The 27,146-nt window shown below is 44.9% G+C and overlaps 1 protein-coding gene across 1 annotated transcript in view; it reads left to right on the forward strand.

Annotated features, from left to right (window-relative positions):
- Positions 1–27,146, forward strand: part of LOC137524663 (uncharacterized) — a 104,778-nt gene that overhangs the window by 38,301 nt on the left and 39,331 nt on the right. Inside the window, exons 7-10 of the mRNA XM_068244786.1 lie at positions 16,076–16,157; positions 18,569–18,771; positions 22,029–22,183; positions 25,753–25,998. Of these exons, the coding sequence (XP_068100887.1) occupies positions 16,076–16,157; positions 18,569–18,771; positions 22,029–22,183; positions 25,753–25,998 (686 nt within the window). The remainder of the gene's footprint in view (positions 1–16,075; positions 16,158–18,568; positions 18,772–22,028; positions 22,184–25,752; positions 25,999–27,146) is intronic.

Below are 27,146 nucleotides of genomic sequence, written 5' to 3' on the forward strand. Positions count from 1 at the left end.
TATCGCCACCTATGGACAGTCAACCAATACGCCCTTCAACGTCAGCTGCTGATACCACCATAGTGCCATCACCCCAGAGGGGCTCAGCGGTTTGGAAATGTTTTAATGTGTCTGCCTCAGATCAGAGCAATGCCATCTGTTCTCTCTGCCTCCAAAAATTGAGCCGGGGAAAGGCCAACACCCACGTAGGGACAAGTGCCTTATGAAGGCACATGCAGAAAAGGCACAAACTGCAATGGGAAAAGCACCAGAGGAAAAGCAGCACACAAAAGAAAAGCCACCCTCCTTTTCCTCTTCCTTCTTTAGGTGCAGCATCTTCAGTCGCTTTCTCCCTTGCACCTTCACAGCCACCCTCCTCCACTCCGCCTCTGACCTTGAGCGGTCCCTGCTCCTCTGCCCACAGCAGCCAGGTGTCTGTGAAGAAAATTTTTGAGCCGAAGAAGCCAATTTCTGCCAGTCACTCCCTTGCCTGGAGTCTGACAGCTGGCTTGGCGGAGCTGTTAGCTCTCCAGCTGAGATCATACCAGCTGGTGGACTTTGAGGCCTTCCGTAAATGTGTGGCCATTGGGACACCGCAGTGGAAGATACCAGGCCGCAGTTATTTCTCTAAAAAGATGATACCCAAACTGTACCGGGAAGTTGAGAGGCAAGTGGTGTCATCTCTGGCACACAGCGTTGGGTCAAGGGTCCACCTGACCACGGATGCCTGGTCTGCCAAGCACGGTCAGGGCAGGTACATTACTTACACAGCCCATTGGGTCAACCTGGTGACCGCTGACAAGCAGGGAGTACGTGGCTGTGCAGCGGACCAACTTGTGACACCTCCACGGCTTGCAGGCAGGCCTCCTGCCACCTTCTCTCCTCCTGCTACATCCTCTTCGCTGTCGTGATCCTCCTCCTTGGCTGAGTGGCAGTTCAACTCTACTGGTGCTGCGATCTCCTCTGCAGCTACACAGCCTATGCTGCATGCCAGGTACAACGGTGTCAGCAATCTCATTTCCACTTTGAATTTGGGAAAGCTGACACATGTACCCTGCATGGCACATGTGCTGAATCTAGTCATTCAAAGATTTGTGTCCAAGTACCCAGGCTTAGAGGACATCCTGAAGCAGGCCAGGAAGTTGTAAGGGCATTTCAGGCGGTCTTACACGGCCATGGCAGGCTTTGTCGATATTCAGCGGAGAAACAAGTTGCCGGTGAGACACCTGATTTGCGATAGCCCGACTCGCTGGAATTCGACCCTCCTTATGTTCTCTCGCCTGCTAGAACAGGAGAAAGCCGTCACCGAGTACCTCTACAATTACAGTAGGACACTGTCTGGTGAGATGGGGATGTTTTGGCCCAACAACTGGACAATCATGCAAAATGCATGCAGGCTCATGCGGCTGTTTGAGGAGGTGACCAACCTGGTGAGTCGCAGTGAAGGCACCATCAGCGACTTGATCCCGTACGCTTACTTCCTGGAGTGTGGTGGATCAAGCTGTGGAGGAGCGTGAATGGGAACAACAGTTACAGGAGAAAGCGTTGTGGGATCAATTCTCATCAGAACCAGATGTTTCCTCAACACCTGCGGCAGCACAGAGGGGGGAGGAGGAGGAGGAGGAAGAGTCGTGTGGGGAGAAGGAGTCAGACTTGGATGATGAGGAAGGTGTTTCTTTGGAGGAGGAGGAGGCGGCGGCGGCAGAAGAACAATTATTTTTCTGGTGCGTGTACATGCCTGCCTAATTTTTCTGGCTGCAACAACAAAACAAAAGGCATGTACAAGTGCCAATTCCCCTTCGTGATCATTACCTTGCCGCAGTGAAGGGGCTTGCGTATCCCAATGAAGCAATAACCGACGGCAATTTGAGTGTCTCGGGGGGGCACACCCAAGATAATAAGGTCGTGGACAGACCAAATTTGATCAGCTGGACAGTCACTGTTGTTCTATCATTGAGCTACCACGGCCCGGCGACCATATGGGCTTGAAAACCGCCACGGCCTGCGTTTTCGCCATGACCAGTCCAGCATGGCCATTACTACACAAACAGCTGTTTGCGGTGCGTTAAACGGTGAGTTTGGTGTGTCAGTGTGAAGCAGTACTCTAATTACACTCCCTGATTGATGTATACACATGCAAGATATTTTAAAGCACTTTAGGCCTGCAATTTAGCATTCAATGTGATTTCTTGCCTTTAAAACACTGCTTTGCGTCAAATCCAGATTTTTCACCAGGACTCTTATCGTCTATCCCACTCATCCATGCACAAACTCAGATGTTAGACCCCTTGAAACATCTTTTCCATCACTTCTGTGGCCAGCATAAGTGTTTCTAGTTTTCAAAGTTCGCCTCCCCATTGAAGTCTATTGTGGTTCACGGAAGTTCGCGCTCGCTGTTCGCGAACCGAAAATTGGAGGTTCGGGCTACCTCTAGTTTAGAATCCTCCAGAGATCAAGCAGACCATACCTTCTTAGGAGTGTATGGAATTTATGTGAATGACGCTCGTGCTGGGATCCAAGTGTAAAAGTAGCAAAAAGTATCCGGGCACCAGCCACAGCAATGATGCTTAAGTGAGCCTTTAATTCATCCCCATACAAATTGACATACACAGTGGTTATGGCCTGACAGCCGTTTCGCAGGGCAACCTGCTTTCTCAAAGGCAACCAAACTACCCCCTACTGTGCTGCAGTCTGCGGAGTTCATCTGGTGCCGGTCTTTCTCTCTTTGTACATTGAATCATGCTGGGATCCAGAGGACATGCTGGTGCAAATGCTTCTATCCATTTTGGATGAGAAGGCTAAATTAAAATCCCCCCCTAGCAAAATGGTGCCCACAGCTGCTTTGCTTCGTTTAGCAAGGGAACAACATAATGGTAATGCAGGTTGCTTGCAATTTTTGGGTATTTTGACAGTCCCACCACCTCGAAGAGGAGGTAATCGAGAGATGTTACTATTACAGCAAGAGGCTAGAATCATTTCACTAACAAAAGCCTGTGGACCTTTGGGCCTTAACGATAGAAACAAATTGCATTTTTTTTAAGTCCATATTGATCGACCCCCACTAAGTTCTGATATGACCCATGCTGTTCGATTTTGAAGAGGTTCATGTTTATTTATTTAAACATGTGCCCATATAACTGTGGAGCACGTCCTTTGAAAAGCTTTCTTAACTTGTTGTATATATTTATAGTTGAAGCTTTGTTCATTGTTTTTAATTATTTTGTTTACAATGTATGAGGAGTGCGATCAGTGTTTACATCGTGAGTGGGCGTTTTCTGGCTTGGGAGTGCAAAGCCAATGACCAGAAGGAGTTCTGAGACGTAGATGCAGGGAGACCCACTGCTCGCCATTGGCTAGAGCTGCCCATGTGACTCGATGAGGTAGGCTGTGGCCTCCCTTTGCGGAAGTATTTCCGCATCAGATGCGTTCCATACTGGTTTTCACTGCTCGCTCTCTTGCTGATTGTGTGTGAGCCGTGATCCCGCCCCTCTCTAAGCCGATTGGGCAACTGGACTTCCGATGACACATGGCCTTCTGGTTAAGCCGCGGCGGAGATCAGTGGTTGGCTGAGCGCCGGATGGCTGCCATTCTGATAGGCAAGGAGGCAGTCCGTTTTGCCTATTATCCAATGGGATGGCTTATTTGGATGGGAGCGATAGGAGGGGTCATTGGCTTTCACCACGACCACAGTACTAAAGAAGCAATTTTTATGGTGTCTTTTGTACAATCTGCCTTTGAAGAAGCTGGTTTAAACCAACGAAACAGCTGTCAGGCACTGCTGTGTACCTGCTATTTCCCCCACCGGAATTAAGGGATTTTAAGAAGTGGTGCCCCGTTTTTTCTTCTACTTTACTGGATTGCAAAAGACTTCGGATGTGCATGCTCTGTGTCCCAACCTGCCTTGCTGCATTTGGTGCCAGGTACTGCTGTTTTCTTCTTACATTCCACTAACAAGTTTAACCATTGTCAGTAGAAAATGGATTCACATTAGTTAACCTAGCTTCCATTCTGAGAGACTGAGAAAAATGCAAATAGAAAAGAAATAAAGATTCAGCAAAAAATGACAGAGTATAAGGGATAAAACTGAACAGTAAAAAATTAAAGAAACAGCAAAAGCCACTATTAAAAACGCGGCAACAGGAAGTAACAACTAAATATAGTTGTATAAGTTGTATAAGTGGGGAGCAGGTGCGGGTTCACGGCCCTCTGGAGGTCCAGGGAGCCACAAGTGCGAAACCCCTGGGGTACATACGGACAGCCAGGAAGAACAAGCCTGACCCCGATGTCCATAACCCATCAAAATATTAATCAAAGAGATCTGCAACATTAATGTTTAAGACATTGTGACTATTAAACATAGGGATACACTGCAAGATAATTACTGCGATCCAGAAGAAAGGTCCTGAGATATGAGGATAAGATCCAGGAAGGTATAACAGTAATCAAGTACGTTGAACATCCATATTCTCTAGGTTGTCTGGGTAAGTAAGAGAGCGAATAGGAACTCTTGACCAGTCCGATATATGACAGATTTTTCGAGGTGGAGATCTGGCCGTAGGAGATAGCAGATGCTGGAGAGCTGACGAGGTAGGGAGACGAAGACCCATCTGCTTCAGGAAAAGAGGTGCGTCATCATTGTCTGATAGTGTGAAGGTGAGGCCTTGGCGATACACTATGAGATTAATGGGAAACCCTACTTATACTGGATCTTCGCATCTCTAAGTAGTTGGGTAACCGGTTTCAACACTTTGCGTTTAGCTTCCGTAATTAGGGATAGATCATTGTAGATGGAGAGATCATCTCCTTTGAAGGAGATTGAGGAGGAATTGAGTGCAGCTTTAAGCAAGGCTTCTTTGGCCTCATAGTAGTGTAGCTTAACCACTTGCCGACCGCCCACAGCCGGGCGGCGGCAAAGTGGACGCCGAAAGGACCGCAATACGCCCAAGGGCGTTGCGTCCTTTTGGCATGCCGGGGGAGCGATTGCGTCATTGATGACGCGCGCTTCCCCGGCAACTGGCTCCGCCCACCCGAGACAACAACCCGCCGGCTGTTCGGAAGCGCCGGCGGGTTGTTAACCCCACGATCGCCGCTACAAAGTGTATAATACACTTTGTAATGTATACAAAGTGTATTATACAGGCTGCCTCCTGCCCTGGTGGTCCCAGTGTCCGAGGGACCACCAGGGCAGGCAGCAGCCACCCTAGTCTGCACCCAAGCACACTGATCTCCCCCCCCTTGCCCCCTGATCGCCCACAGCACCCCTCAGACCCCCCCCCCCTGCCCACCTCCCAGACCACTGTTTATACCCAATCACTCCCCTAATCACCCATCAATCACTCCCTGTCACTATCTGTTAACGCTATTTTTTTATTAGGTCCCTAACTGCACCCTGGGAACTCCTGATCACCCCCACCACTCAGATTCTCCACAGACCCCCCCCCCCCCCCTGTGTACTGTATCAAAACTCAAAGTATAGGAGGAGCACCACAAATGGTAATAGTCTTCGAGTGTGCCCTGGTCAAGGCCTCAGTGTCCCAAGAGGCCTACAACAATCCACAAGACAAGCAGGACCGGCACCACTCTTGTAAATAGTATCAGACGCTGTTTCGGGACTCAGCCCTTTCTCGAACTGCATAAGCTAATGCAGTTCGAGAAAGGGCTGAGTCCCGAAACAGCGTCTGTCATTGCTATGCCTTGTTGACAATAAAAGAGCATTGATACTATTTACAAGAGTGGTGCCGGTCCTGCTTGTCTTGTGGCCCCCTGTGTACTGTATGCATCTATCCCCCCTGATCACCTGTCAATCACCTGTTAATCACCTGTCAATCACCCATCAATCACCCCCTGTCACTGCCACCCATCAATCAGCCCCTAACCTGCCCCTTGCGGGCAATCTGATCACCCACCCACACCATCAGATCGCCCGCAAACCTGCCCTCAGATCACCTCCCAAGTGCATTGTATACATCTGTTCTCTACCCTAAACACCCACTAATTACCCATCAATCACCCATCAATCACCCCCTATCACCACCTGTCACTGTTATCCATCAGATTAGACCCTAATCTGCCTCTTGCGGGCACCCAATCAACCGCCCACACGCTCAGATTGCCCTCAGACCCCCCCTTATCAATTCGCCAGTGCATTATTTACATCTGTTCTTCCCTGTAATAACCCACTGATCACCTGTCAATCACCTGTCAATCACCCATCAATCACCCCCTGTCACTGCCACCCATCATTCAGCCCCTACCCTGCCCCTTGCGGGCAATCTGAACACCCACCCACACCATCAGATCGCCCGCAAACCCGCCGTCAGATCACCTCCCAAGTGCATTGTTTACATCTGGTCTCTCCTCTAAGCACCCACTAATTACCCATCAATCACCCCCTATCACCACCTGTCACTGTTACCCATCAGATCAGACTCTAATCTGCCCCTTGCGGGCACCCAATCACCCGCCCACACGCTCAGATTGCCCTCAGACCCCCCTTATGAATTTGCCAGTGCATTATTTACATCTGTTCTTCCCTGTAATCTATATATATAATAGACTAAGTGCCTCAACCTTCAAACAAGAAGAAGAAGTACTTTGCATGAGAAAATGTATGCATGCTCAAACACCAAGTTTAAGGCCTCTTTTCCACGGACTGTTGAGCTGTGTGCTCAGCAAGCAGTTACCAGGCAGCAGTGAGCAGATACCAGGCAGCAACAAGCAGTTACCAGGCAGCAGCAAGCAGTTATCAGTCAGCAGTGAGCAGATACCAGGCAGCAGCAAGCAGTTACCAGGCAGCAGTGAGCAGATACCAGGCAGCAACAAGCAGTTACCAGGCAGCAACAAGCAGTTACCAGGCAGCAGTGAGCAGATACCAGGCAGCAGCAAGCAGTTACCAGGCAGCAGTGAGCAGATACCAGGCAGCAGCAAGCAGTTACCAGGCAGCAGTGAGCAGATACCAGGCAGCAACAAGCAGTTACCAGGCAGCAACAAGCAGTTACCAGGCAGCAGTGAGCAGATACCAGGCAGCAGCAAGCAGTTACCAGGCAGCAGCAAGCAGTTACCAGGCAGCAGCAAGCAGTTACCAGGCAGCAGTGAGCAGTTACCAGGCAGCAGTGAGCAGTTGTGAGAGTTTGAGAGCCATTTCACTGCCTATTCACAGTCCATGGAAAAGAGGCCTTACCCTAGCAAGTCTGACATTGCAAATCTGGCCTAATTGGCTATTTATGAGGCAATGCTCATGCAAATGCATGCACAAACCAATACCACAAAGCAGTCACCCTGCTACATGCTACATTAGCACTATCCGGCTTAGTGCACACCAGAGCGGTTCGGCAGCGTTTTGCGATCCACTTGCGGCTGCGGATACGCTTGGGTAATGTATTTCAATGGGATGGTGCACACCAGAGCGGGAGGCGTTTTGCTGAAACGCATACTCCCGAGGTGAGGCATTTTTTGGATTGCGGAGGCATTTCTGCCTCCAATGTAAAGTATAGGAAAAACGCAAACCGCTCTGAAAAACAGCAGTTCAGAGCGGTTTTGCAGGCGTTTTGTTACAGAAGCTGTTCAGTAACAGCTTTACTGTAACAATATATGAAATCTACTACACCAAAAACGCTTTACAAAACCGCAAAATGCTAGGTGAAATGCTACAGAAAAATAAGAAAAAGCGTTTCAAAATCTGCTAGCATTTTGCGGATCTGCTAGCAGTTTTTGGTGTGCTCCAGGCCTCCAGGAGCGCGTACGTTAAAAAGGGGCGCTGGGAAAAAAGGGCGCCGGGTTTTTAACGATAAGCATGGATAACGTTTAAAAATGTATTGTACTGTATTTCGTTTAAAATTAATATTTTTTAAAGTTATAAATCATTAAATAATGTGCATTAAATCGGCAATTGTAAAAACGTTAATCTTTCGTTTAAATAGTGAAACGTATAATAACGTTTAAAAAAAAAATTACTAAGTAACCCTCCCTGTACCTACCCCTAACCCCTAGACCCCCCTGTTGGTGCCTAAACCTAAGACCCCCTGTTGGTGCCTAAACCTAAGACCCCCCTGTTGGTGCCTAAACCTAAGACCCCCCTGTTGGTTTTTTCATTTAAAAATAATGTAAAAAAAAAAAAAAAAAAAAAAAAAAAGTACTGTTTTTCGTTTAAAAATAATGTTTGGAAAAAAATATTGTACTGTTTTTCGTTTAAAAATAATATTTAAAAATGTATAAATCATTAAATAATGTGTAATCATGAGAAACAGTAATAAAACATTAAGTCTCCGGGCGCCGCTTTTAAAACGTTAGTTTTATCCGGCGCCCTTTTTTCCTATTGGGCGCCCATTAAACGATATTTATTATAGGAGTGAATGGCGGCGCCCGATTTGTCCACTAGCCTCAGGCGCCCGAATTTACTGTTACCTCCAGGAGCGCCACGGGGAGGATTCCCAATGCCCCCTTTTTATACAACTGGGGGGACCGCAGGGTCCCAGGCTCTCTCACTGCCTGGAAACCACAGCGGCACCCCGGAGGGGGAGGCTGGGTGGCGTGGACGGCCCCCCCCCAAGTGTGGCCAGCGCCGGGGAGAGCCGTCTGCACCCACCTCCCAATATTAAAAACAGGCACTTACCTTAACGTCCATTGCGTTCTGCTACATGCGCATTAATTTGGGGGCACCACATGAGAAAGGAGAGAAGCATGGGTCACCCCGAGCTTTAGAGCTCAGGGCTGGCTCACATACAGCACTCCAGAGGGGGGGGAGGACAGGCGCACTCACTCCAGGGTTCACACCACCGGAGCAAGCCATCCACCACCTGCCTCCAAAGGATACAAACTGCACAAAATGCTTTCCATGAGAAAATTAATGCGCATGTAGCAGAACCCAATGGACGTTATGGTAAGTGGCTGTTTTTAATATTAGGAGGTGGGTGCGGACGGCTCTCCCCGGCGCTGGCCACACTTGGGGGGGTCGGCTGCGCCGCCAAGCCTCCCCCTCCGGGGTGCTGCTGTGGTTCCCAGGCAGCGAGAGAGCATGCATAGCCACTCATACACCCTTTCTGGTACTGGTACCAATGTCCCTTTCTTCAGAGAGGGGGAGAGGATTGCAGCAACAGTAAGCGTAAGTGGTTAGTCTTCAGCTTGCAAGCACATGACAACAGTTTTCAGCGGGTATTTATGTGTCTCACCGCATCAGCATGCTTCCGTCCAGTCATCCAGTGAGCCGGGCTGTTCCAGACAGGTCCCCCACAGAAGGTCAGGGTCAGTAGCAGCCAGTATGCGTGGGGCCTCCGCGCTTGGTGGTCGGCTAGTCAGCTCAACCTGTTCTGCATACGCTGTGGCAGGGAGCGGACGCCAGCCTCCATACATGTAGTCAGTGTTGCAGCTGCGTGTATGCGTTCACAGGCTACGGAAATTGCACCCGCCCTGTAATAACCCACTGATCACCTGTCAATCACCTGTCAATCACCTATCAATCACCCATCAATCAGCCCCTAACCTGCCCCTTGCGGGCAATCTGATCACCCACCCACACCATCAGATCGCCTGCAGACCCACCGTCAGATCACCTCCCAAGTGCATTGTTTACATCTGTTCTCTCCTCTAAATACCCACTAATTACCTATCAATCACCCCCTGTCACCACCTGTCACTGCTACCCATCAGATTAGACCCCTATCTGCCCCTAGGGCACCCAATCACCCGCCCACACCCTTAGAACGCCCTCAGACCCCGGCCCTGATCACCTCGCCAGTGCATTGCTTGCATCGATTCCCCCCACTAATCACACCTTGAGACACCCATCAATCACCTCCTGTCACCACCTGTCACCCCCTAGCACACCTACCCATCAGATCAGGCCCTAATTTGCCCCGTGTGGGCTCCTGATCACTCGGCCAAACCCTCAGATCCCCCTCAGACCCCCTTCCGATCACCTCCCCAGTGCATTGATTGCATCTATTTTCCCCTCTAAGCACCCCCTGAGACACCCATCAATCACCTCCTGTCACCCCCCTAGCACTCCTATCCATCAGATCAGGCCCAATACAACCTGTCATCTAAAAGGCCACCCTGCTTATGACCGGTTCCACAAAATTCGCCCCCTCATAGACCACCTGTCATCAAAATTTGCAGATGCTTATACCCCTGAACAGTCATTTTGAGACATTTGGTTTCCAGACTACTCACGGTCTTGGGCCCGTAAAATGCCAGGGCAGTATAGGAACCCCACAAGTGACCCCTTTTTAGAAAAAAGATACCCCAAGGTATTCTGTTAGGGGTATGACGAGTTCATAGAAGATTTTATTTTTTGTCAAAAGTTAGCGGAAATTGATTTTTATTGTTTTTTCACAAAGTGTCATTTTTCACTAACTTGTGACAAAAAATAAAATCTTCTATGAACTCACCATACACCTAACGGAATACCATGGGGTGTCTTCTTTCTAAAATGGGGTCACTTGTGTGGTTCCTATACTGCCCTGGCATTTTAGGGGCCTTAAACCGTGAGGAGTAGTCTAGAAAACAAATGCCTCAAAATGACCTGTGAATAGGACATTGGGCCCCTTAGCGCACCTAGGCTGCAAAAAAGTGTCACACATGTCATATCGCCGTACTCAGGAAAAGTAGTATAATGTGTTTTGGGGTGTATTTTTACACATACCCATGCTGGGTGGGAGAAATATCTCTGTAAATGGACAATTGTGTGTAAAAAAAAAATCAAAAAGTTGTCATTTACAGAGATATTTCTCCCACCCAGCATGGGTATATGTAAAAATACACCCCAAAACACATTATACTACTTCTCCTGAGTACGGCGATACCACATGTGTGGCACTTTTTTGCAGCCTAACTGCGCTAAGTGGCCCAAAGTCCAATGAGTACCTTTATGCTTTACAGGGGTGCTTACAATTTAGCACCCCCCAAAATGCCAGGACAGTAAACACACCCCCCAAATGACCCCATTTTGGAAAGTAGACACTTCAAGGTATTCAGAGAGGAGCATAGTGAGTCCATGGCAGATTTCATTTTTTTTGTCGCAAGTTAGAAGAAATGGAAACTTTTTTTTTGTCACAAAGTGTCATTTTCCGCTAACTTGTGACAAAAAATAAAATCTTCTATTAACTCACCATGCCTCTCAGTGAATACTTTGGGATGTATTCTTTCCAAAATGGGGTCATTTGGGGGGTATTTATACTATCCTGGAATTTTAGCACCTCATGAAACATGACAGGTGGTCAGATAAGTCAGAGATGCTTCAAAATGGGAAAATTCACTTTTGGCACCATAGTTTGTAAACGCTATAACTTTTACCCAAACCAATAAATATACACTGAATGGATTTTTTTTTAACAAAGACATGTAGCACAATAAATTTGGACAAAAATGTATACAGAAATTTTACTTTATTTGAAAAATGTCAGCACAGAAAGTAAAAAAAAAAAATCATTTTTTTGACAAAATTCATGTCTTTTTTGATGAATATAATAAAAACTAAATCTCGCAGCAGCAATCAAATAGCACCAAAATAAAGCTGTATTAGTGACAAGAAAAGGAGGTAAAATTCATTTCGGTGGTAGGTTGTATGACCGAGCAATAAACCGTGAAAGCTGATCTGAATGGAGAAAAAGGCTCTGGTCCTTAAGGGGTAGAAAGACTGTGGTCCTCAAGTGGTTAATCACTATGTCCTTAGGATGTTGGGAGCCAATTTCCCTGTATTCTGATAGTACTATTGCATTTCTGTGTGTGACACTCCACAGCCCACTGACACCCAGAGCTGTGCATACTACTGCTATTGCTGCTTCACTAAGGTGCATGCACAGTACCACTCCAGTGCATTATTTGTAGGAATGTAATGTGATTTCTGCCCTTTAGGAATTAAAACCCGACTTTGTGTCAACTGCGTAATTTTTGGTGGGACTTTTGGCATGGATCCCCCTCCGGCATGTCACAGTCCAGGTGTTAGACCTCTTGAAACAACTTTTCCATCACTTTTCTGGCCAGAAACAGTCTTCGTAGGTTTTAAAATTTGCCTGCCCATTGAAGTGTATGGCAGTTCGCCGGGTATGCACGTTTGCAAACATTTGTGGAAGTTCACGCTCGTTGATCGCGAATGGAAGATTTTATGTTCGCTAAATTTCTTTTACTGAGTATTATTTTTCATTTTTTTTTAAAGATTTGTATGGTTCAGATATATTTTTATGACCCCTTTGATAGAGAGATTATTTCTTTCTCCAGTCCCCTTTTTATTTCTGATATAGTCTGGTACCTCATTGCCCCAATTTAAATTTTTTTTCTAATTATTTTATTAGTAAAGCTACCAGACTTCATTGAGGTCCCCAGCGGTAAGACATGAAGGGAAATTCAATGGATGGAGAAATTAGCAACACAAAATTCCCAACGTTCCTAGTGCTTTGGAGTCCTCTATCCATAACTAAAAAATACAAGAAAAACAAAACAGGAATTGGAGTTGAAAGGAAGATGGAAGTGGTGGATTGTAGACTCATTCTTCGTTCATCCTTACTTAAAGAGAATCTGAAGACACATTAAAAATGGCTTTTTAGCTTATATTCAGCAGGGACATGTTTGCCCCTGCTACAACGCCGCTATCCTGCGGCATAACAAGGGGTCTTTACCCCTCACATCCCCCCTGCGAAATCCACGACTTTCTTGGTCGTGGATTTTGCTGCCCCTGTGCACTTCCGTGTGAGGCAGGGCTATGAGCTGCAGCCCTGCCTTACACGCGTCTGTCAGCGGCGGATCTCCGCCTCTCCCCCGCCCCTCTCAGTGAAGGAAGACTGAGAGGGGCGGAGGAGAGGCGGAGATTCGCCGCTGACAGACGCGTGTGAGGCAGGGCTGCAGTTCATAGCCCTGCCTCACACAGAAGCGCTCCCCGGGCACCACGGAGGGGATTTGGGGGGTAAAGACCCCTCGTTATGCCACGGGATAGCAGCGTTTTAGCAGGGGCAAACCTGCCCCTGCTGAATATAAGCTAAAAAGCCATTTTTAATCTGCCTTCAGATTCTCTTTAACCCATTAATAGCTTTAAAGGAATTATCTCTTTTGAGATAAGTGCACTGCCTTTCACCTCAGCAGACAGAACAGGTTGTGCTGTCAATTCTTGGAATGCTTTGATGTCTTTCTGCTAGCAGAAAATATAGAAACTTAAAGCAAAAGTCCTTTGTCTCACACTAGTGACAAGTGGTCATACACATCACAGCAGTGCTAATTAGTAGCAAGGAAATATAACAAATACATTAAAAAAAGTGCAAAAATAAATTGGCCTAGAGCACTTGTGAGCCTCTAAATAAATTGACTGCTTAAGCTTTGAAGAGTGACATAAGCATCTTGAAACTAAACAGTTGGGCCAGCATGGAGTTTTATTAGGGAGATTACTAATTTAGAGGTCGGAGAAGAAAAAGGTCACTGATTGTAATGCTGGGTACACACTATGAAATGTTATGGTCGATTTACTGTCAGATTGATTATTTCCATTAATTTTAATAGGAAATCGATTGGAAAATGCTTGGAAATTGATTGGAAAGCAAATCGGACATGTTGGAAATCGAGATGTCGCGAACCTCTGATTTTCGGTTCGCGAACACCGTTCGAGAACTTTCGCGAACCGCAATAGACTTCAATGGGGAGGCAAACTTCAAAATTTTGAAAAATTTCTGCTGATTAGAAAGATGATAGAAAAGATGGGGTCTAATACCTGGAGGAAGACATGGTTGAGTAAAATACACATCAAAAGTCCCAGAAAAAAAATCTGGATTTAATACAAAGCAGTGTTTTAAGGTCAGAAATCTCATTGAATGTCCAATTGCAGGCCTACACTACTTTATGACATCAGGAATCCTCTCCCTCCTTCTCCCTCTCTCCCTCCTCCCGGAGGGAGGAGGGAGGAGGGTCTCATCTTCCAGGGAATTGTAGTATTTCAAAAGCCAGCTTACATACCATGGCTGGGAATTGAACCCAGGTCTCAGTGTGCGGTAGGTAACTCATTTAACCACTATACCACCAACAACACTACATGCTGAAGCCAGCCTAGCATGTACCATTATGATCAATCCAAGAGAAAAATTAGCTTGCTTAATCCACGGAATTGTACTATATCAAAAGCCATCTTACATACCGTGGCTGGGAATTGAACCCAGGTCTCAGTGCGTGGTAGGTAATTTAACCACTATACCACCAACAACACTACATGCTGAAACTTCTTGGAGCAGACTTACTTCCTCCCTCCAAAAGACACATATAAATGCCCATAAAATCATTCAACAGCAACTGCATGGGTTTAATTCCCAGCCACGGTATGTAAGCTGGCTTTTGATATAGTACAATTACGTGGATTAAGCAAGCTAATTTTTCTCTTGGATTGATCATAATGGTACATGCTAGGCTGGCTTCAGCATGTAGTGTTGTTGGTAGTATACTGGTTAAATGAGTTACCTACCGCACACTGAGACCTGGGTTAAATTCCCAGCCCAGCCTGGGTTCAATTCCCAGCCACGGAATGTAAGCTTGCTTTTAAAATACTACAATTCCCTGGAAAATGAGACGTTCGGGAGGAGGGAGTGAGGGAGGAGGGAGTGAGGAAAAGGAATAACAATCAGCTAGGAACAAACCTACAAGATCCTAACTAAACTCTCCCTAGCAGAGTCTGTCAGCAGCTGTCCCTTAACTAATTACTGGAGGCAGATGAGTGAGTAAAACGACTGCAGAACCTTGCCTTTTATAAGGGGGGTGGGGCTCCAAGAGTGAGTGCAGTCTGATTGGTGACAATGTGCCTGCTGACTGTGATGTAGAGGGTCAAAGTTCTGCTCAATGGAGCATTATGGGGTGAATCGAACTTGCGCAAAAGTTCGTCTTCACCGGCGAACATGAACCACCTAAAGTTCGCCTGGAACCGTTCACGGGCGAACCGTTCGGGACATCTCTAGTTGGAGATAATCAATCTGACAGTAAATCGGCCAGAAAATTTCATAGTGTGAACCCAGCATAAGTCCCTCTGCACATGCAGTCATGCTTCAATTAGAGACTTTAAAAGCCCCCTCCAGCACGTTATCAAACCCTCTTTCCCCTTAAAGAGGAACACCAGTGAAAATAATGTAATAAAAAAGTGCTTCATTTTTTTACAATAATTATGTATAAATGATTTAGTCAGTGTTTGCCCATTGTAAAATCTTTTAAATCCCTGATTTATATTCTGACATTTATTACATGGTGCCGTTTTTACAGTTGGCAGGTGATGTAGCTGCTGCATGCTTTTTTGGCAGTTGGAAACAGTTGGAAACAGCTATTTCCCACAATGCAGCAAGGTTCACAGGCAGGAAACTGCCAAGAGTACATACTCAGAATTTCTTTGTAGGAGGGGTTTCACCACAATATCAGCCATTCAGTGCCCCCTGATGGTTTGTTTGTGAAAAGGAATAGATTTCTCATGTAAAAGGGGGTATCAGCTACTGACTGGGATAAAGTTAAATTCTTGGTCTGAGTTTCTCTTTAAGGTCGCTTTAAGGGATCCGTGTTTCTTAGAAAATGATGCCAAAGAGTTTGCTTTTGCTGTTTACAATTATTAAACAGGGCCTTTAAACATTTTGTGTGAAACATGAGTGAATTGTGTGGCTCACTGCAGCCAATGATATTTTTCTATTCTGAGTATGTATCTTATTGACAAGATGTGTCATTAATGGCAGGATGTGCTAACTAGAGAGTTGAATACAGACTGTGATGCTTTCCCCAACCCATGTTAAAATAAATTCCATATGTAAAGACACCCAATATAAGTGCTTATAAGAGCTTACAGTTGTGTTTATACATTTACATACCCTGGCAGAATGTATGATTTCTTAACCATTTTTCATAGAATATGAATGATGACGCAAAAACTTTTCTTTCACTCATAGTTGGTGGTTGGCTGAACTGAAGCTATTTATTGTTAAACAATTGTGTTTACTATTCATAATCAGCTTATTAATTTATTCAGACAGCAATAACTACCAAAAAAATGGTTATAAATCCATGAAGGGAATTAGCTTGTTGCAATGTTAGTCATTGTTTTGCAAATGCATACTGTAGAGCAAATTTGTACAGTCTTACATTATTTTGTCTTCTGCAGATCTGTCCAGCAGAAGGAAACACAAATAATAATTCATCTTCTCAAGATTCACAAATAAGTCTTGGAGCCATTACCATAAAAGGTAAAACTGATATCATTATTACTAATTTTATGATTATAGCCACCTTCCCTGTACTGCAATGGGCTACAAGGAGATGAGTGAAAGAGTGTCCCTTCTCTCACTCTAGAATGTAAAACAGAAAAAAAGTTTGGAACTCCTTCGCACTTAGCTAACTACAGCTTTAATGATGAATAAAAACAATAAAAACATACAATTCACATCCAATGTATCCACAATCAATGTCTCAATTCACACATTCAATCATTTCAGCAGTAATCCGCAATGTGTATCACACACACTGCCAGATCTCGCCTCAATCTGATTGATGGTCAGTTACTATGAGATAATTAGATCATCTCTGCAGTGAATGTTCTGAAAGAGATAAAAAAAAACCTCTATGGGTAAAATATATAACTTAAATAAATCCAGCAATGTTACAAACTGGTGGCACAATCAATATTCACAATAGACTTGTAAAAAAGTCCAATGATGAGCCGACTAGCGTCCGTGTAGTACTAGTGACCAAGTATCCCAGTCTGCTAGGCTTGATGTCCCGATGAAGAGAGGTGTTCCCTTGAAACGTGTAGTAACTAACCATCAATCAGATTGACAGCAGAAAACAGAGCAAGCGCTCACCAACATGGGCTACAACTGAATGACTCATCACCTCATATGCACCGCTTAAATAGCTCAAATGCACACTCAGCAATCAGACAGATGCAAAACATATGCAAAACTAAATACTTACCATGCAAAACAGGATAGCACAATGGGTGCTGCTAGCCTGGTAGTTACAGAACTGTGGAAACAAAATATAGGTAGAAGGCTGCGCATCCCTGACCCAATACTGTACAATTGAATGGTTAATCGCTGTGGCGCACACTGCCCCCCCTGGACTAAAATGTACGCCCGCATCCAAACAATGCAATACTGGTCTATGGAGAAATGTTAGCTTCCATCATAGTTTTGCGTGCAAAAATATAATATACTGGACATCTGCACCAACGTTGAGGTAAATCTCCAGAGCAGATGTCCTAACACTAAACTGACCTAAGTTAAAAGCAAATGTCTTTACCCTGGCAGCAACTATGCTAAAATGTGTAACTTACATTCAATACAGTCAGCAGAAAACAGAGCAAGCGCTCACCAACATGGGCTACAACTGAATGACTCATCACCTCATATGCACCGCTTAAATAGCTCAAATGCACACTCAGCAATCAGACAGATGCAAAACATATGCAAAACTAAATACTTACCATGCAAAACAGGATAGCACAATGGGTGCTGCTAGCCTGGTAGTTACAGAACTGTGGAAACAAAATATAGGTAGAAGGCTGCGCATCCCTGACCCAATACTGTACAATTGAATGGTTAATCGCTGTGGCGCACACCGCCCCCCCTGGACTAAAATGTACGCCCGCATCCAAACAATGCAATACTGGTCTATGGAGAAATTTTAGCTTCCATCATAGTTTTGCATGCAAAAATATAATATACTGGACATCTGCACCAACGTTGAGGTAAATCTCCAGAGCAGATGTCCTAACACTAAACTGACCTAAGTTAAAAGCAAATGTCTTTACCCTGGCAGCAGCTATGCTAAAATGTGTAACTTACATTCAATACAGACAGCAGAAAACAGAGCAAGCGCTCACCAACATGGGCTACAACTGAATGACTCATCACCTCATATGCACCGCTTAAATAGCTTAAATGCACACTCAGCAATCAGACAGATGCAAAACATATGCAAAACTAAATACTTACCATGCAAAACAGGATAGCACAATGGGTGCTGCTAGCCTGGTAGTTACAGAACTGTGGAAACAAAATATAGGTAGAAGGCTGCGCATCCCTGACCCAATACTGTACAATTGAATGGTTAATCGCTGTTGGTGCAGATGTCCAGTATATTATATTTTTGCATGCAAAACTATGATGGAAGCTAAAATTTCTCCATAGACCAGTATTGCATTGTTTGGATGCGGGCGTACATTTTAGTCCAGGGGGGGGGGGGGGGGGCGGTGTGCGCCACAGCGATTAACCATTCAATTGTACAGTATTGGGTCAGGGATGCGCAGCCTTCTACCTATCTATATTTTGTTCATCAATCAGATTGAGGTGAGACCTGGCAGTGTGTGATACATATTGAGGATTATTGCTGAAAGGACTAGATGTGTGAATTGAGACATTGATTGTGGCTGCATTGGATGTGAATTGTATGTTTTTATTCAGTTCTCAACTTTTTTCTGATATCATTATTACTTATACTATACTACCACCAAAGGCGTGAATGGTTAGGGTACACAGAAGGATGGATCAGCAAATTTTGAAGACATAGGTTTTGGGGGACCAGTTAAACATATTGTATAGATGAAAAAAAAATATTAACTGAACTCCTAAAAATACTATTTTTGTTTGTTTTTTAGACCCAACAGATTTGTGTCCAGATTTACAGTGTGGTACCTCCTACATTAATGTCACCTTCCAGAAAAAAGACCTGCTAGCTGCTAATGTAGACCTTTCAAGCCTGCACCTCAATGAAAATAAGTGCCATGATAAGTATGAAAGTGGAAGTAGTTTTACCCTAGGATGGCCTCTTGGAGAAGGAACATGTGGGACCACTCTGACAGTAGGTGTCATGTTTTGCAAGATTCTTGTTTCAGATTTGGGCAGCACAGTGGCATTGGGGATAGCCATAATTCCTTGCATGCAGCACTAGAGCCCAGGTTCTGGCACTATCTGCAAAAAAGAGAAAGCAATGAGATAGCCTCTACAGTTATTATAAAATAAATAAATACATACAATCTCAAAAACATACAAATGAGGTGATTGCGTATTGTATCTTGATAAACAGGCTACAGGAATACTGCGGCATTGATGGCATAGTACTTCAGTGGTTCCAATCCTTCTTGAGTGGCAGAACCCACAAAGTGTCTATGGGGCCCTTCCTGTCCACCCCTGTAACACTTAAGTATGGGGTGCCCCAGGGCTCAATCCTCTCTCCCCTGCTTTTCACGATTTACATGCTACCATTGGGAAAACTAATCCAAAAACATGGCCTGACATACCACTGCTACGCAGACGACACCCAACTATATCTTTCCTTCAAGCCTGGTGTGACAGACCCAACTCTAACTATAAACGCCTGCTTACGTGAACTACAGCAATGGATGAATGACAACTGGCTGAAACTAAATGCAGACAAAACTGAAGTCCTTCTGATTGGAGGGCAGAGCATGATAACAAAACAACTTAACTTGCAGTCTTCACCACTGGGAATAGGAGGCACGGATCTACGCAGCTCTGATCATGTGCGTAGCCTGGGAGTTCTAATTGATGGGGATTTAAACTTCAGAACTCAAATCTCTGCGGTGGTGAAATCATCCTATTTTCACCTAAAGAACATTGCAAAAATCAAGCACCTCATACCCCCAGAAGATCTGCCAACCTTAGTCCACGCCTTCATCACATCCCGACTGGACTACTGCAATGCTCTCTACACTGGCCTTCCAAAAAAGGTCTTGTACCGCCTACAGCTGATACAGAATACTGCTGCCAGACTGCTAACCAACCAACCCCGTCACTGCCACATAATGCCAGTCCTGCATTCCCTTCACTGGCTACCTATAGAATGGAGGGTCCTATTCAAGATCGGCCTACTGACATTTAAATCCCTGAATAATCTAGGCCCTGGATACTTGAAAGATATGTTACAGCTGCGTAGCAATCCCCGCATTCTCAGATCCACAGGTTCTAATAATCTAGTCATACCCAGAGTCCACTTGGAAACTTTTGGTCCCAGAGCATTCTGTCATGCTGCCCCTATGTTTTGGAACTCCTTACCTCAACAGATCAGGACAGCCCCATCCCTGGATGTGTTTAAATCCAGACTGAAAACCCACCTGTTCAGTCTGGCATTTGCAGAAATATAACTTTTGTTGTGTGAATACTTCATCCTACTAACTACTGAATCTGAGAGAGCCTAAGCGCTTTGAGTCCTATGGGAGAAAAGCGCTATAGAAATGTTATTGTATTGTATTGTATTGTATTGTTAATGAGGTGCTTATTTTTAATTACAAGCTATTGTTATTTTCATGCAAATGTATACAGCTTGAAATGGACCAGATACATTTAGCATAGTTAGCAACTCATTGTCCACTCCTAGTGATGACTAACTTCACTATCATACAACTTGCCTAGACCTCACATAAAACGACTTAAAATGAGAATATGTGTTGGAACCAGGTGGCAGTCAGGCTAATAGCAGAAGAAACCCTTCTTATGCAGCAGCACAGATAATCAGTCACAGCATCTTTGAAGCTAGCTTTTGCTCTCAGAGCTTAGCACAGGCATTAGAGGTACTTAAAGGGGCACTACAGTAAAAAACTGTACAATTTAAAATATGTGCAAACATATATAAATAAGAAGTACATTTTTTCCAGAGTAAAATGAGCCATAAATGACTTTGCTACCATAATGCTATCACTTACAGTAGGCAGTGGACAGAAAACAGAAGTGACAGGCTTTGGACTAGTCCATCTCTTCATAGGGGATTCTCAGCAAGGCTTGTATTCTTTATAAAGATATTCCCGAAAAAGGATTTAAACAATAATGCTGGCCAGCTTCCCTGCTCGCTACACAGTTTTTTGGCAGTTGGACAGAGCAATTGCCATTCACTAAGTGCTTTTGAAAATAAATATATCCCTGAGAATCCCCTATAAAGAGATGGACTAGTCCAAAACCTGTCACTTCTGTCAGATTTCCAGTACCTACTGTAAGTGACAGCAACATAGGAGAAAAGTAATTTATGGCTCATTTTACTCTGGAAAAAATGTACTTCTTATCTGTATATGTTTGCACATATTTTAAAATGTACAGTTTTTTTGCTGTAGTGCCCCTTTAATCCACACAGGCTTCAATTCAACAATACAACAACCACAAAACATTTGTAAAGTGCTTTTCTCCTGTAGGACTCAAAGCACATAAGCTTGATCAGTACATAGCTGCCGTTTGTGGTGTGTTACAGGGGAAAAAGTTATGTGATTATAAATTATAAATGTCAGACTAAACAGGTGGCTTTTCAGCTTTGATTTACCATATATATATTTGAATACAAGTGGACCTCGTGTATAAGCCGACTCCAATATTCAACCCTCTTAAAAGGGTTCTGTGGGCTCCTTTAAAAATCAAAAACTGACACTTACCTGGGGCTTCGCCGTCACTGAAGAATCTTCCGCTCCTCCACCGCCAGTCACTGTCTAATTATTCGTCTAACTAGACGAATGCAACTGCAACGTTTTCTTGTACTGCGCCTGCGCAGGAAGCTCCTGCAGATGCGGCTGGCTAGCGTGCAGGCGCAGTTGCATTCGTCTAGTTAGACGGTGACTGGCAGCGGAGGAACGAAAGATTCTTCAGTGATGGTGAGGGACAGTTATCTGCAGGGGGCCAGTAGAAGCCCCAGGTAAGTGTCAGTAGTTCTGTGCCTGCGCAGTATCGTCCTGATGACGTCGGCCAGACCACGTGACCCGTGTGGTGGAGCGCAGAGGACGCCGACGCGGAACACAACCTGGCGAGGTCGGGTTCTGCAGCGCAGAAGACCGGGAGCCTCCGGAGCTGCGGCGAGGGCACAAGGCGGCTGCCACGGGGTGGAGGAAGCCCCAGGTAAGTGGATCTTTTTTTTTTTTTTTTTTTTTTGCTTAGACGCTTACTTTAAGGGCAGCATGAAAAAATAGATAAATAGATAGATAGACAGGCAGAGAAATAAATTGATACCCAAAGTCTCTTCTACTTCAGTATTCCCCATTAAGTGGCCAGTACTGTTTAATTTGTTTTAGATTCAGTGATATTTTGTTGGTAAAAGAATTTACTGTTATTTTCCCACAAAAGACAAATAGGACACATGCCATTTACAACAACACTATCTATCTGGGACCAAATCCATCGCAAATTATCTACAGAGAGGATTATTATATTAATGTCTCCTGTGTATATCCCCTTGACATGAACGTATCTTATCCTGATGGCCTGATCCCCATTGTCAGGTACATTTTAATTTGTGTGTGTGTTTTTATTTATTTAAGAAATGTTACTTTTGTATGCTATGTTCCAAACTTGAATGAATTGACTCAAATATCTGTCCACCTGATAAAGTAGGTATACCAGGCAAACAGAATATCTTACCTTTGATGTGTAGATGGTCTGTGATATAAAAAACACATTGTTAACTCCCAGGATCACAGCAGCCTTGTATAAGCAAATGTAGTGTGTTGTGCTGGAACTCGTCAATAGAAATGGTAAATCAGATGCAAATGAGTTCGCCTAAAATTAAATTTTATGTAAATTATATGCAGCATGAAATCAGAATAACGTCCTGCCAATTTGTATTGGTTGAATTTCAAGCTGCATACACAGTAATTTACATGTAATTTGAATTTTAGGCAAACTTTTTTGCGTAACATTGACTACTTGTCAACAATGACTCGCTCAGCCTGTAACCTGCTTTTTGCATGGCTGAAGTATTAAGGTGCCCATTAATTATATACTCTTCGATGTCCAATCTTTCTACTTCTGTGTAATATGAGGGACTACCTCATTTACATACAGTATAACAGTGACACCTAAGCACATTTATTCCAAGTTGGTGCAAACGTAATGCAAATTTTGTATGCACATTTATGCAGCTTAAAAATGGGCCAGTTGAATTTTGCCACGACAAAATTGAATTGGTCTATTTTTTTAAGTTGCAGAAATGTGAATACAGAATTTGCATAATCATGCATCAATTTGGAATAACTTGTATCTCATTGACTATCCTTAAACACAGACAAAATAAACACAGAACATTTATATTGCACATTTCTCCTGGCGGTCTCAAAGCGCCAGAGCTGCAGCCACTAGGACGCGCCCTATAGGCAGTAGCAGTGTTAGAGAGACTTGCCTAAGGTCTCTTACTGAATAGGCGCTGGCTTACTGAACAGGCAGAGCCGAGATTCGAACCCAGGTCTTCTGTAACAGAGGCAGAGCCCCTAACCATTACACCTTCCAGCCACCACTACTGCCAGAGTACACTCAGTTATGTGCCACGTGTTGTCCATCCACCTCCTCCTATACAGCACTTAATTAACCAAACTGTCGCCCGAGTGATTGGACACAATCCCTTTGGGTGGCAACAGTTGTGTATACCTATCTTTTTACTTTCCAGGGGTACTGAAGTTCAGTATACTGCAATAGATTTCTATATTACGTTTAAATAGGGAGTTTCATATGTAATAAGTATTTTTTGGCCTTTTTTATTTTTAATCAGTGGATCTACAGAAACAGTCCCTGATTGTGAATGTTTTTGTTGAAAAAGCTGCTGACTGGCTTGACACTACCAGTACCAAAGGCAATGGTAGTTGAAAAGCTGCAGCTGAGTTGTTACACTCACTCACCACTGTCCAGCCCATGCGCTTGCTGGGAAGGTCATGTTCAGATGCCCAGCAATGATCGTTGCACGTGCATGATCATTTGCGAACTATGGTTCGTGTCTGCCCATGCTTGAGATAGGAAAATTGGAGCTAGATGCAAATTCACACTATAATGGTCAGTGTCAGTCTGGTGGCCAATTCTGTTAGTTCCCTGCAGGTTGGTTAGTCATAGCCTCTGTGTTTGGCTCACTATTGCTCCTGTATTGATTACCTGTGTTTGACCCTCGGCTTGTTACCTGACTACTCTCTGCCTGGCCCAACTCCTGGCTTCTCTTATTATTTATGCTTGATCTCCGCCTGCCCTGACCTTCGCTCTGTTTCACCGCATATAATTGAACTCCGCCTGTCCTGACCTTTGGTCTGTTTTACCGCATATGATTGAACCCTGCTGCACTGAGCTTTGACCTGTTATCCTAGCATGATTGTTCACAGCCTGTAAATCCATATTCAACTGTTTCCTTGGATCTCCACATTGCAGTGTTCCCTGTTCTCTGAACAGGAACGGAGATGGACTAGAGCTTGTATTTTAGAGACAGGAAGTTTTAAATTAGGACTATTAGCCATTTTGTGGCTAATTCAATAATGGCTGGGGGGGGGGGGAGAGGGGTGGAGACAGACTACAGCTTGTACTTTACGGACAGGAAGTTTTGAATCAGGATTATTAGCCATTTTTTGGCTAATTTAAAAACGGAAAGCTTTCAGCTTGTAAGGCTTCTTCAGACTCTATTCCTATTGAATGACAATGGTAGAACATACAATCAGAAGGAGGTAGGGCGATTTGTTTGCAAATACAGACGCCAGCCAAATACATTAATTACAAGGAATCTTGAAAGGATTGTGAGGTATTTATGGCAAATAGATAAGACCCTTGGTTTACTTAAAGTGATCCTTAAGTGTAACATAAAAAATGAGATTTACTCACCTGGGGATTCCCTCAGCCCCCTGCAGCCGATCGGTGCCCTCGCAGCCCCGCTCCGACGCTCCAGGACGCGCCGGCGAACACTTCCGGGTTCGCCGTCACCGGCCGACAGGCATGGGAACGCGAATGATTCTTCGCGTTCTCAGCCATAATATCACCCCCTATGCTGCTATTGCGGCCTCCCGATGACGGCCAAACCGGCGGGTGCAGGAGCATCTGAGCGGGGCTGCGAGGGCACCGATCAGCTGCAGGGGGCTGAGGGAAGCCCCAGGTGAGTAAATCTCATTTTTTATGTTACACTTAAGGATCACTTTAATGCCTATGTAGACTCAGGCTGATATGGAAAGTTTTTTACAGACCATATCTTGTTCACTGTATGCCGCTAGAGCCTGAGAACACTTAACAGTATGTTACTGAGTAGGGGGGGCACCATCATTTGCCCATGAGTACAGCCCAAGCCTGCGCAGTAGCATGGAGCCACTCATGTACGGCATTTTGCTCCTTACTAATGTGCAGGCACAAACTCTACATACTCATACATACACAGAGGGAAGAGTGGCCGAGAAGAAGAATCCTGTTAGGCAGTGGAAAATCGGGGGAAGTTTCTGAAAAATTCCAGCGGCTTCCGTTTACTGAGCTAATTCTTTTTTTTATTACTTCAGATTTGCTTTAACCTTCCTGGCGGTAAGCCCGAGCTGAGCTTGGGCTATGCCACGCAGGAGGATTTCTCAGGCCCTGCTAGGCCGATTTGCATACTTTTTTTTTGCAACACGCAGCTAGCACTTTTCTAGCTGCGTGTGTATTCCGATCGTCGCCGCTCCGCGCTGATTCGCCGCGCCGTGCCAGCTCCCCAGACCCTGTGCGCTGCCTGGCCAATCAGTGCCAGGCAGCGCTGAGGGGTGGATCGGGACTCCCTTAGACGTCACGACCCTGTCGCCATGGAGACGGGGGAAGCCCTTCAGGAAATCACGTTCTTTGAACGGGATTTCCTGAAGCAGGCGGGGGGATGCCGCTGTACAGCGGCTATCATGTAGCGAGCCCTAGGCTCGCTACATGATTTAAAAAAAATAATTTAAAAAATAGTGCTGCGCTGCCCCCTGGCGGTTTCTAATAGATCGCCAGGAGGGTTAATGTAAATTTGACTTTCACTTAGAAGTGATAAGATCACAGGACCACAGAAAGTATCGGTAATCTAACCTGTTTATTTACACTTTGTATTTTTCAGTACTACTTATATCCCTATTCAGGGCAGTGGAACGTTTGAAGTGAAAATGGCTATATATAAAGATGCAAGTTACCTAATACCCTATGCAATAGGACAAGCTGTCATATCAACCAAAGATAGGTTATATGTTGGAGTTTTCATTTCCAAAGGGGACAAGACCCAGTTCAACCTGGTGATGGAACAATGCTATGCAACTCCAACAAACAACCCTGCGGATACAAGAAAATATAGAATTATTTTGAACAGGTAATGCAGTTCATGTTAGTTTGCTTTCAATGGGCTCGATTCACAAAGCGGTGCTAACCCAGTAAAAGACTTTAGGCGTGATAACCATTGCACCACGCTGGTGAAAAGCCAGTTTAGGCGTGATAAGTTTAGGCGTGATAAATTTAGATAAGTTTAGATCGCGCGCAAAGTCCCACGCGCAAAGCAGCGCCATTAAACTCTATGCGAAGTGCACCAGACTTTGCTAGCGCAACACTTTTGATCAGCTGTGCACTGCGGTGCTAACCCAGTTGGTGCTTAAACTTATCACGCCTAAACTTATCATGCCTAAACTTATTATGCCTAAACTTATCATGCCTGAACTTATCACGCCTAAACTGAGTTTAGGCGTGATAAGGGGCTTTTCACCAGGGTGCTAACTGTTAGCACCGCTTTGTGAATAAAGCCCAATCTGTTTCTTTGTAATTTGTTTTGAGTATTTTTGACAAATTTTAATTAACAATAGAAGGGGTTGACTTGTAGTCAGTTAGCTTATTTTATTCATTACAGTTGAAGAAATATTCCTGATTTGCTTCCCCTCTCCATGCAGAGTAGTACAGAGAAGCATACTGGAAAGAGATATAGTTACATCTCACATCATGTGCCTACTCCTTACCTTCATCACCATCTCTCATCAGTTGTTTCATGACATCACATGACAGAAGATGAAAACAGGCATGAGGAGAGCGGCAAATGAAAACAAATGCAAGGAGAGATTTGTTTTGCATGGGAGATCTGGGTGGGAGCAGTTCTTGTGGGCAGGGGCAGATCAAGACCAAGTTGCGCCTGGGGCAAGGTCAGGTTTTGGCGCCTAAAGGTCAGGTTTTGGCGCTTAAACTGCCATTCATTTTGCCGCCTTTTTAAGAATTCAACAAACTGCGCCTGGGTCAAGATACCCGCGTGCCCCCCCCCCCCCCTTAGATCCGTCCCTGCTTGTGGGGGGACTTGGCAGCACATGTGGGGAGATGTGGCAGAACTTTTGGGGATAGGTCAAGGCGCAACTAGAAATTACTGGGCCTCCCTGTGAAAATTTGGATAGGGCCCCCAATGGGGCCCACTCAGGGATGTTTTGGGGGGCAGGAGGGGTCGCAGCATGAGGGGAGAGCATTGGCCACCTACCTCCGCAGTGG

The sequence above is a fragment of the Hyperolius riggenbachi genome, chromosome 7, assembly GCF_040937935.1.
Source record: "Hyperolius riggenbachi isolate aHypRig1 chromosome 7, aHypRig1.pri, whole genome shotgun sequence".
In the NCBI taxonomy this organism is placed as follows: Eukaryota; Metazoa; Chordata; class Amphibia; order Anura; family Hyperoliidae; genus Hyperolius; species Hyperolius riggenbachi.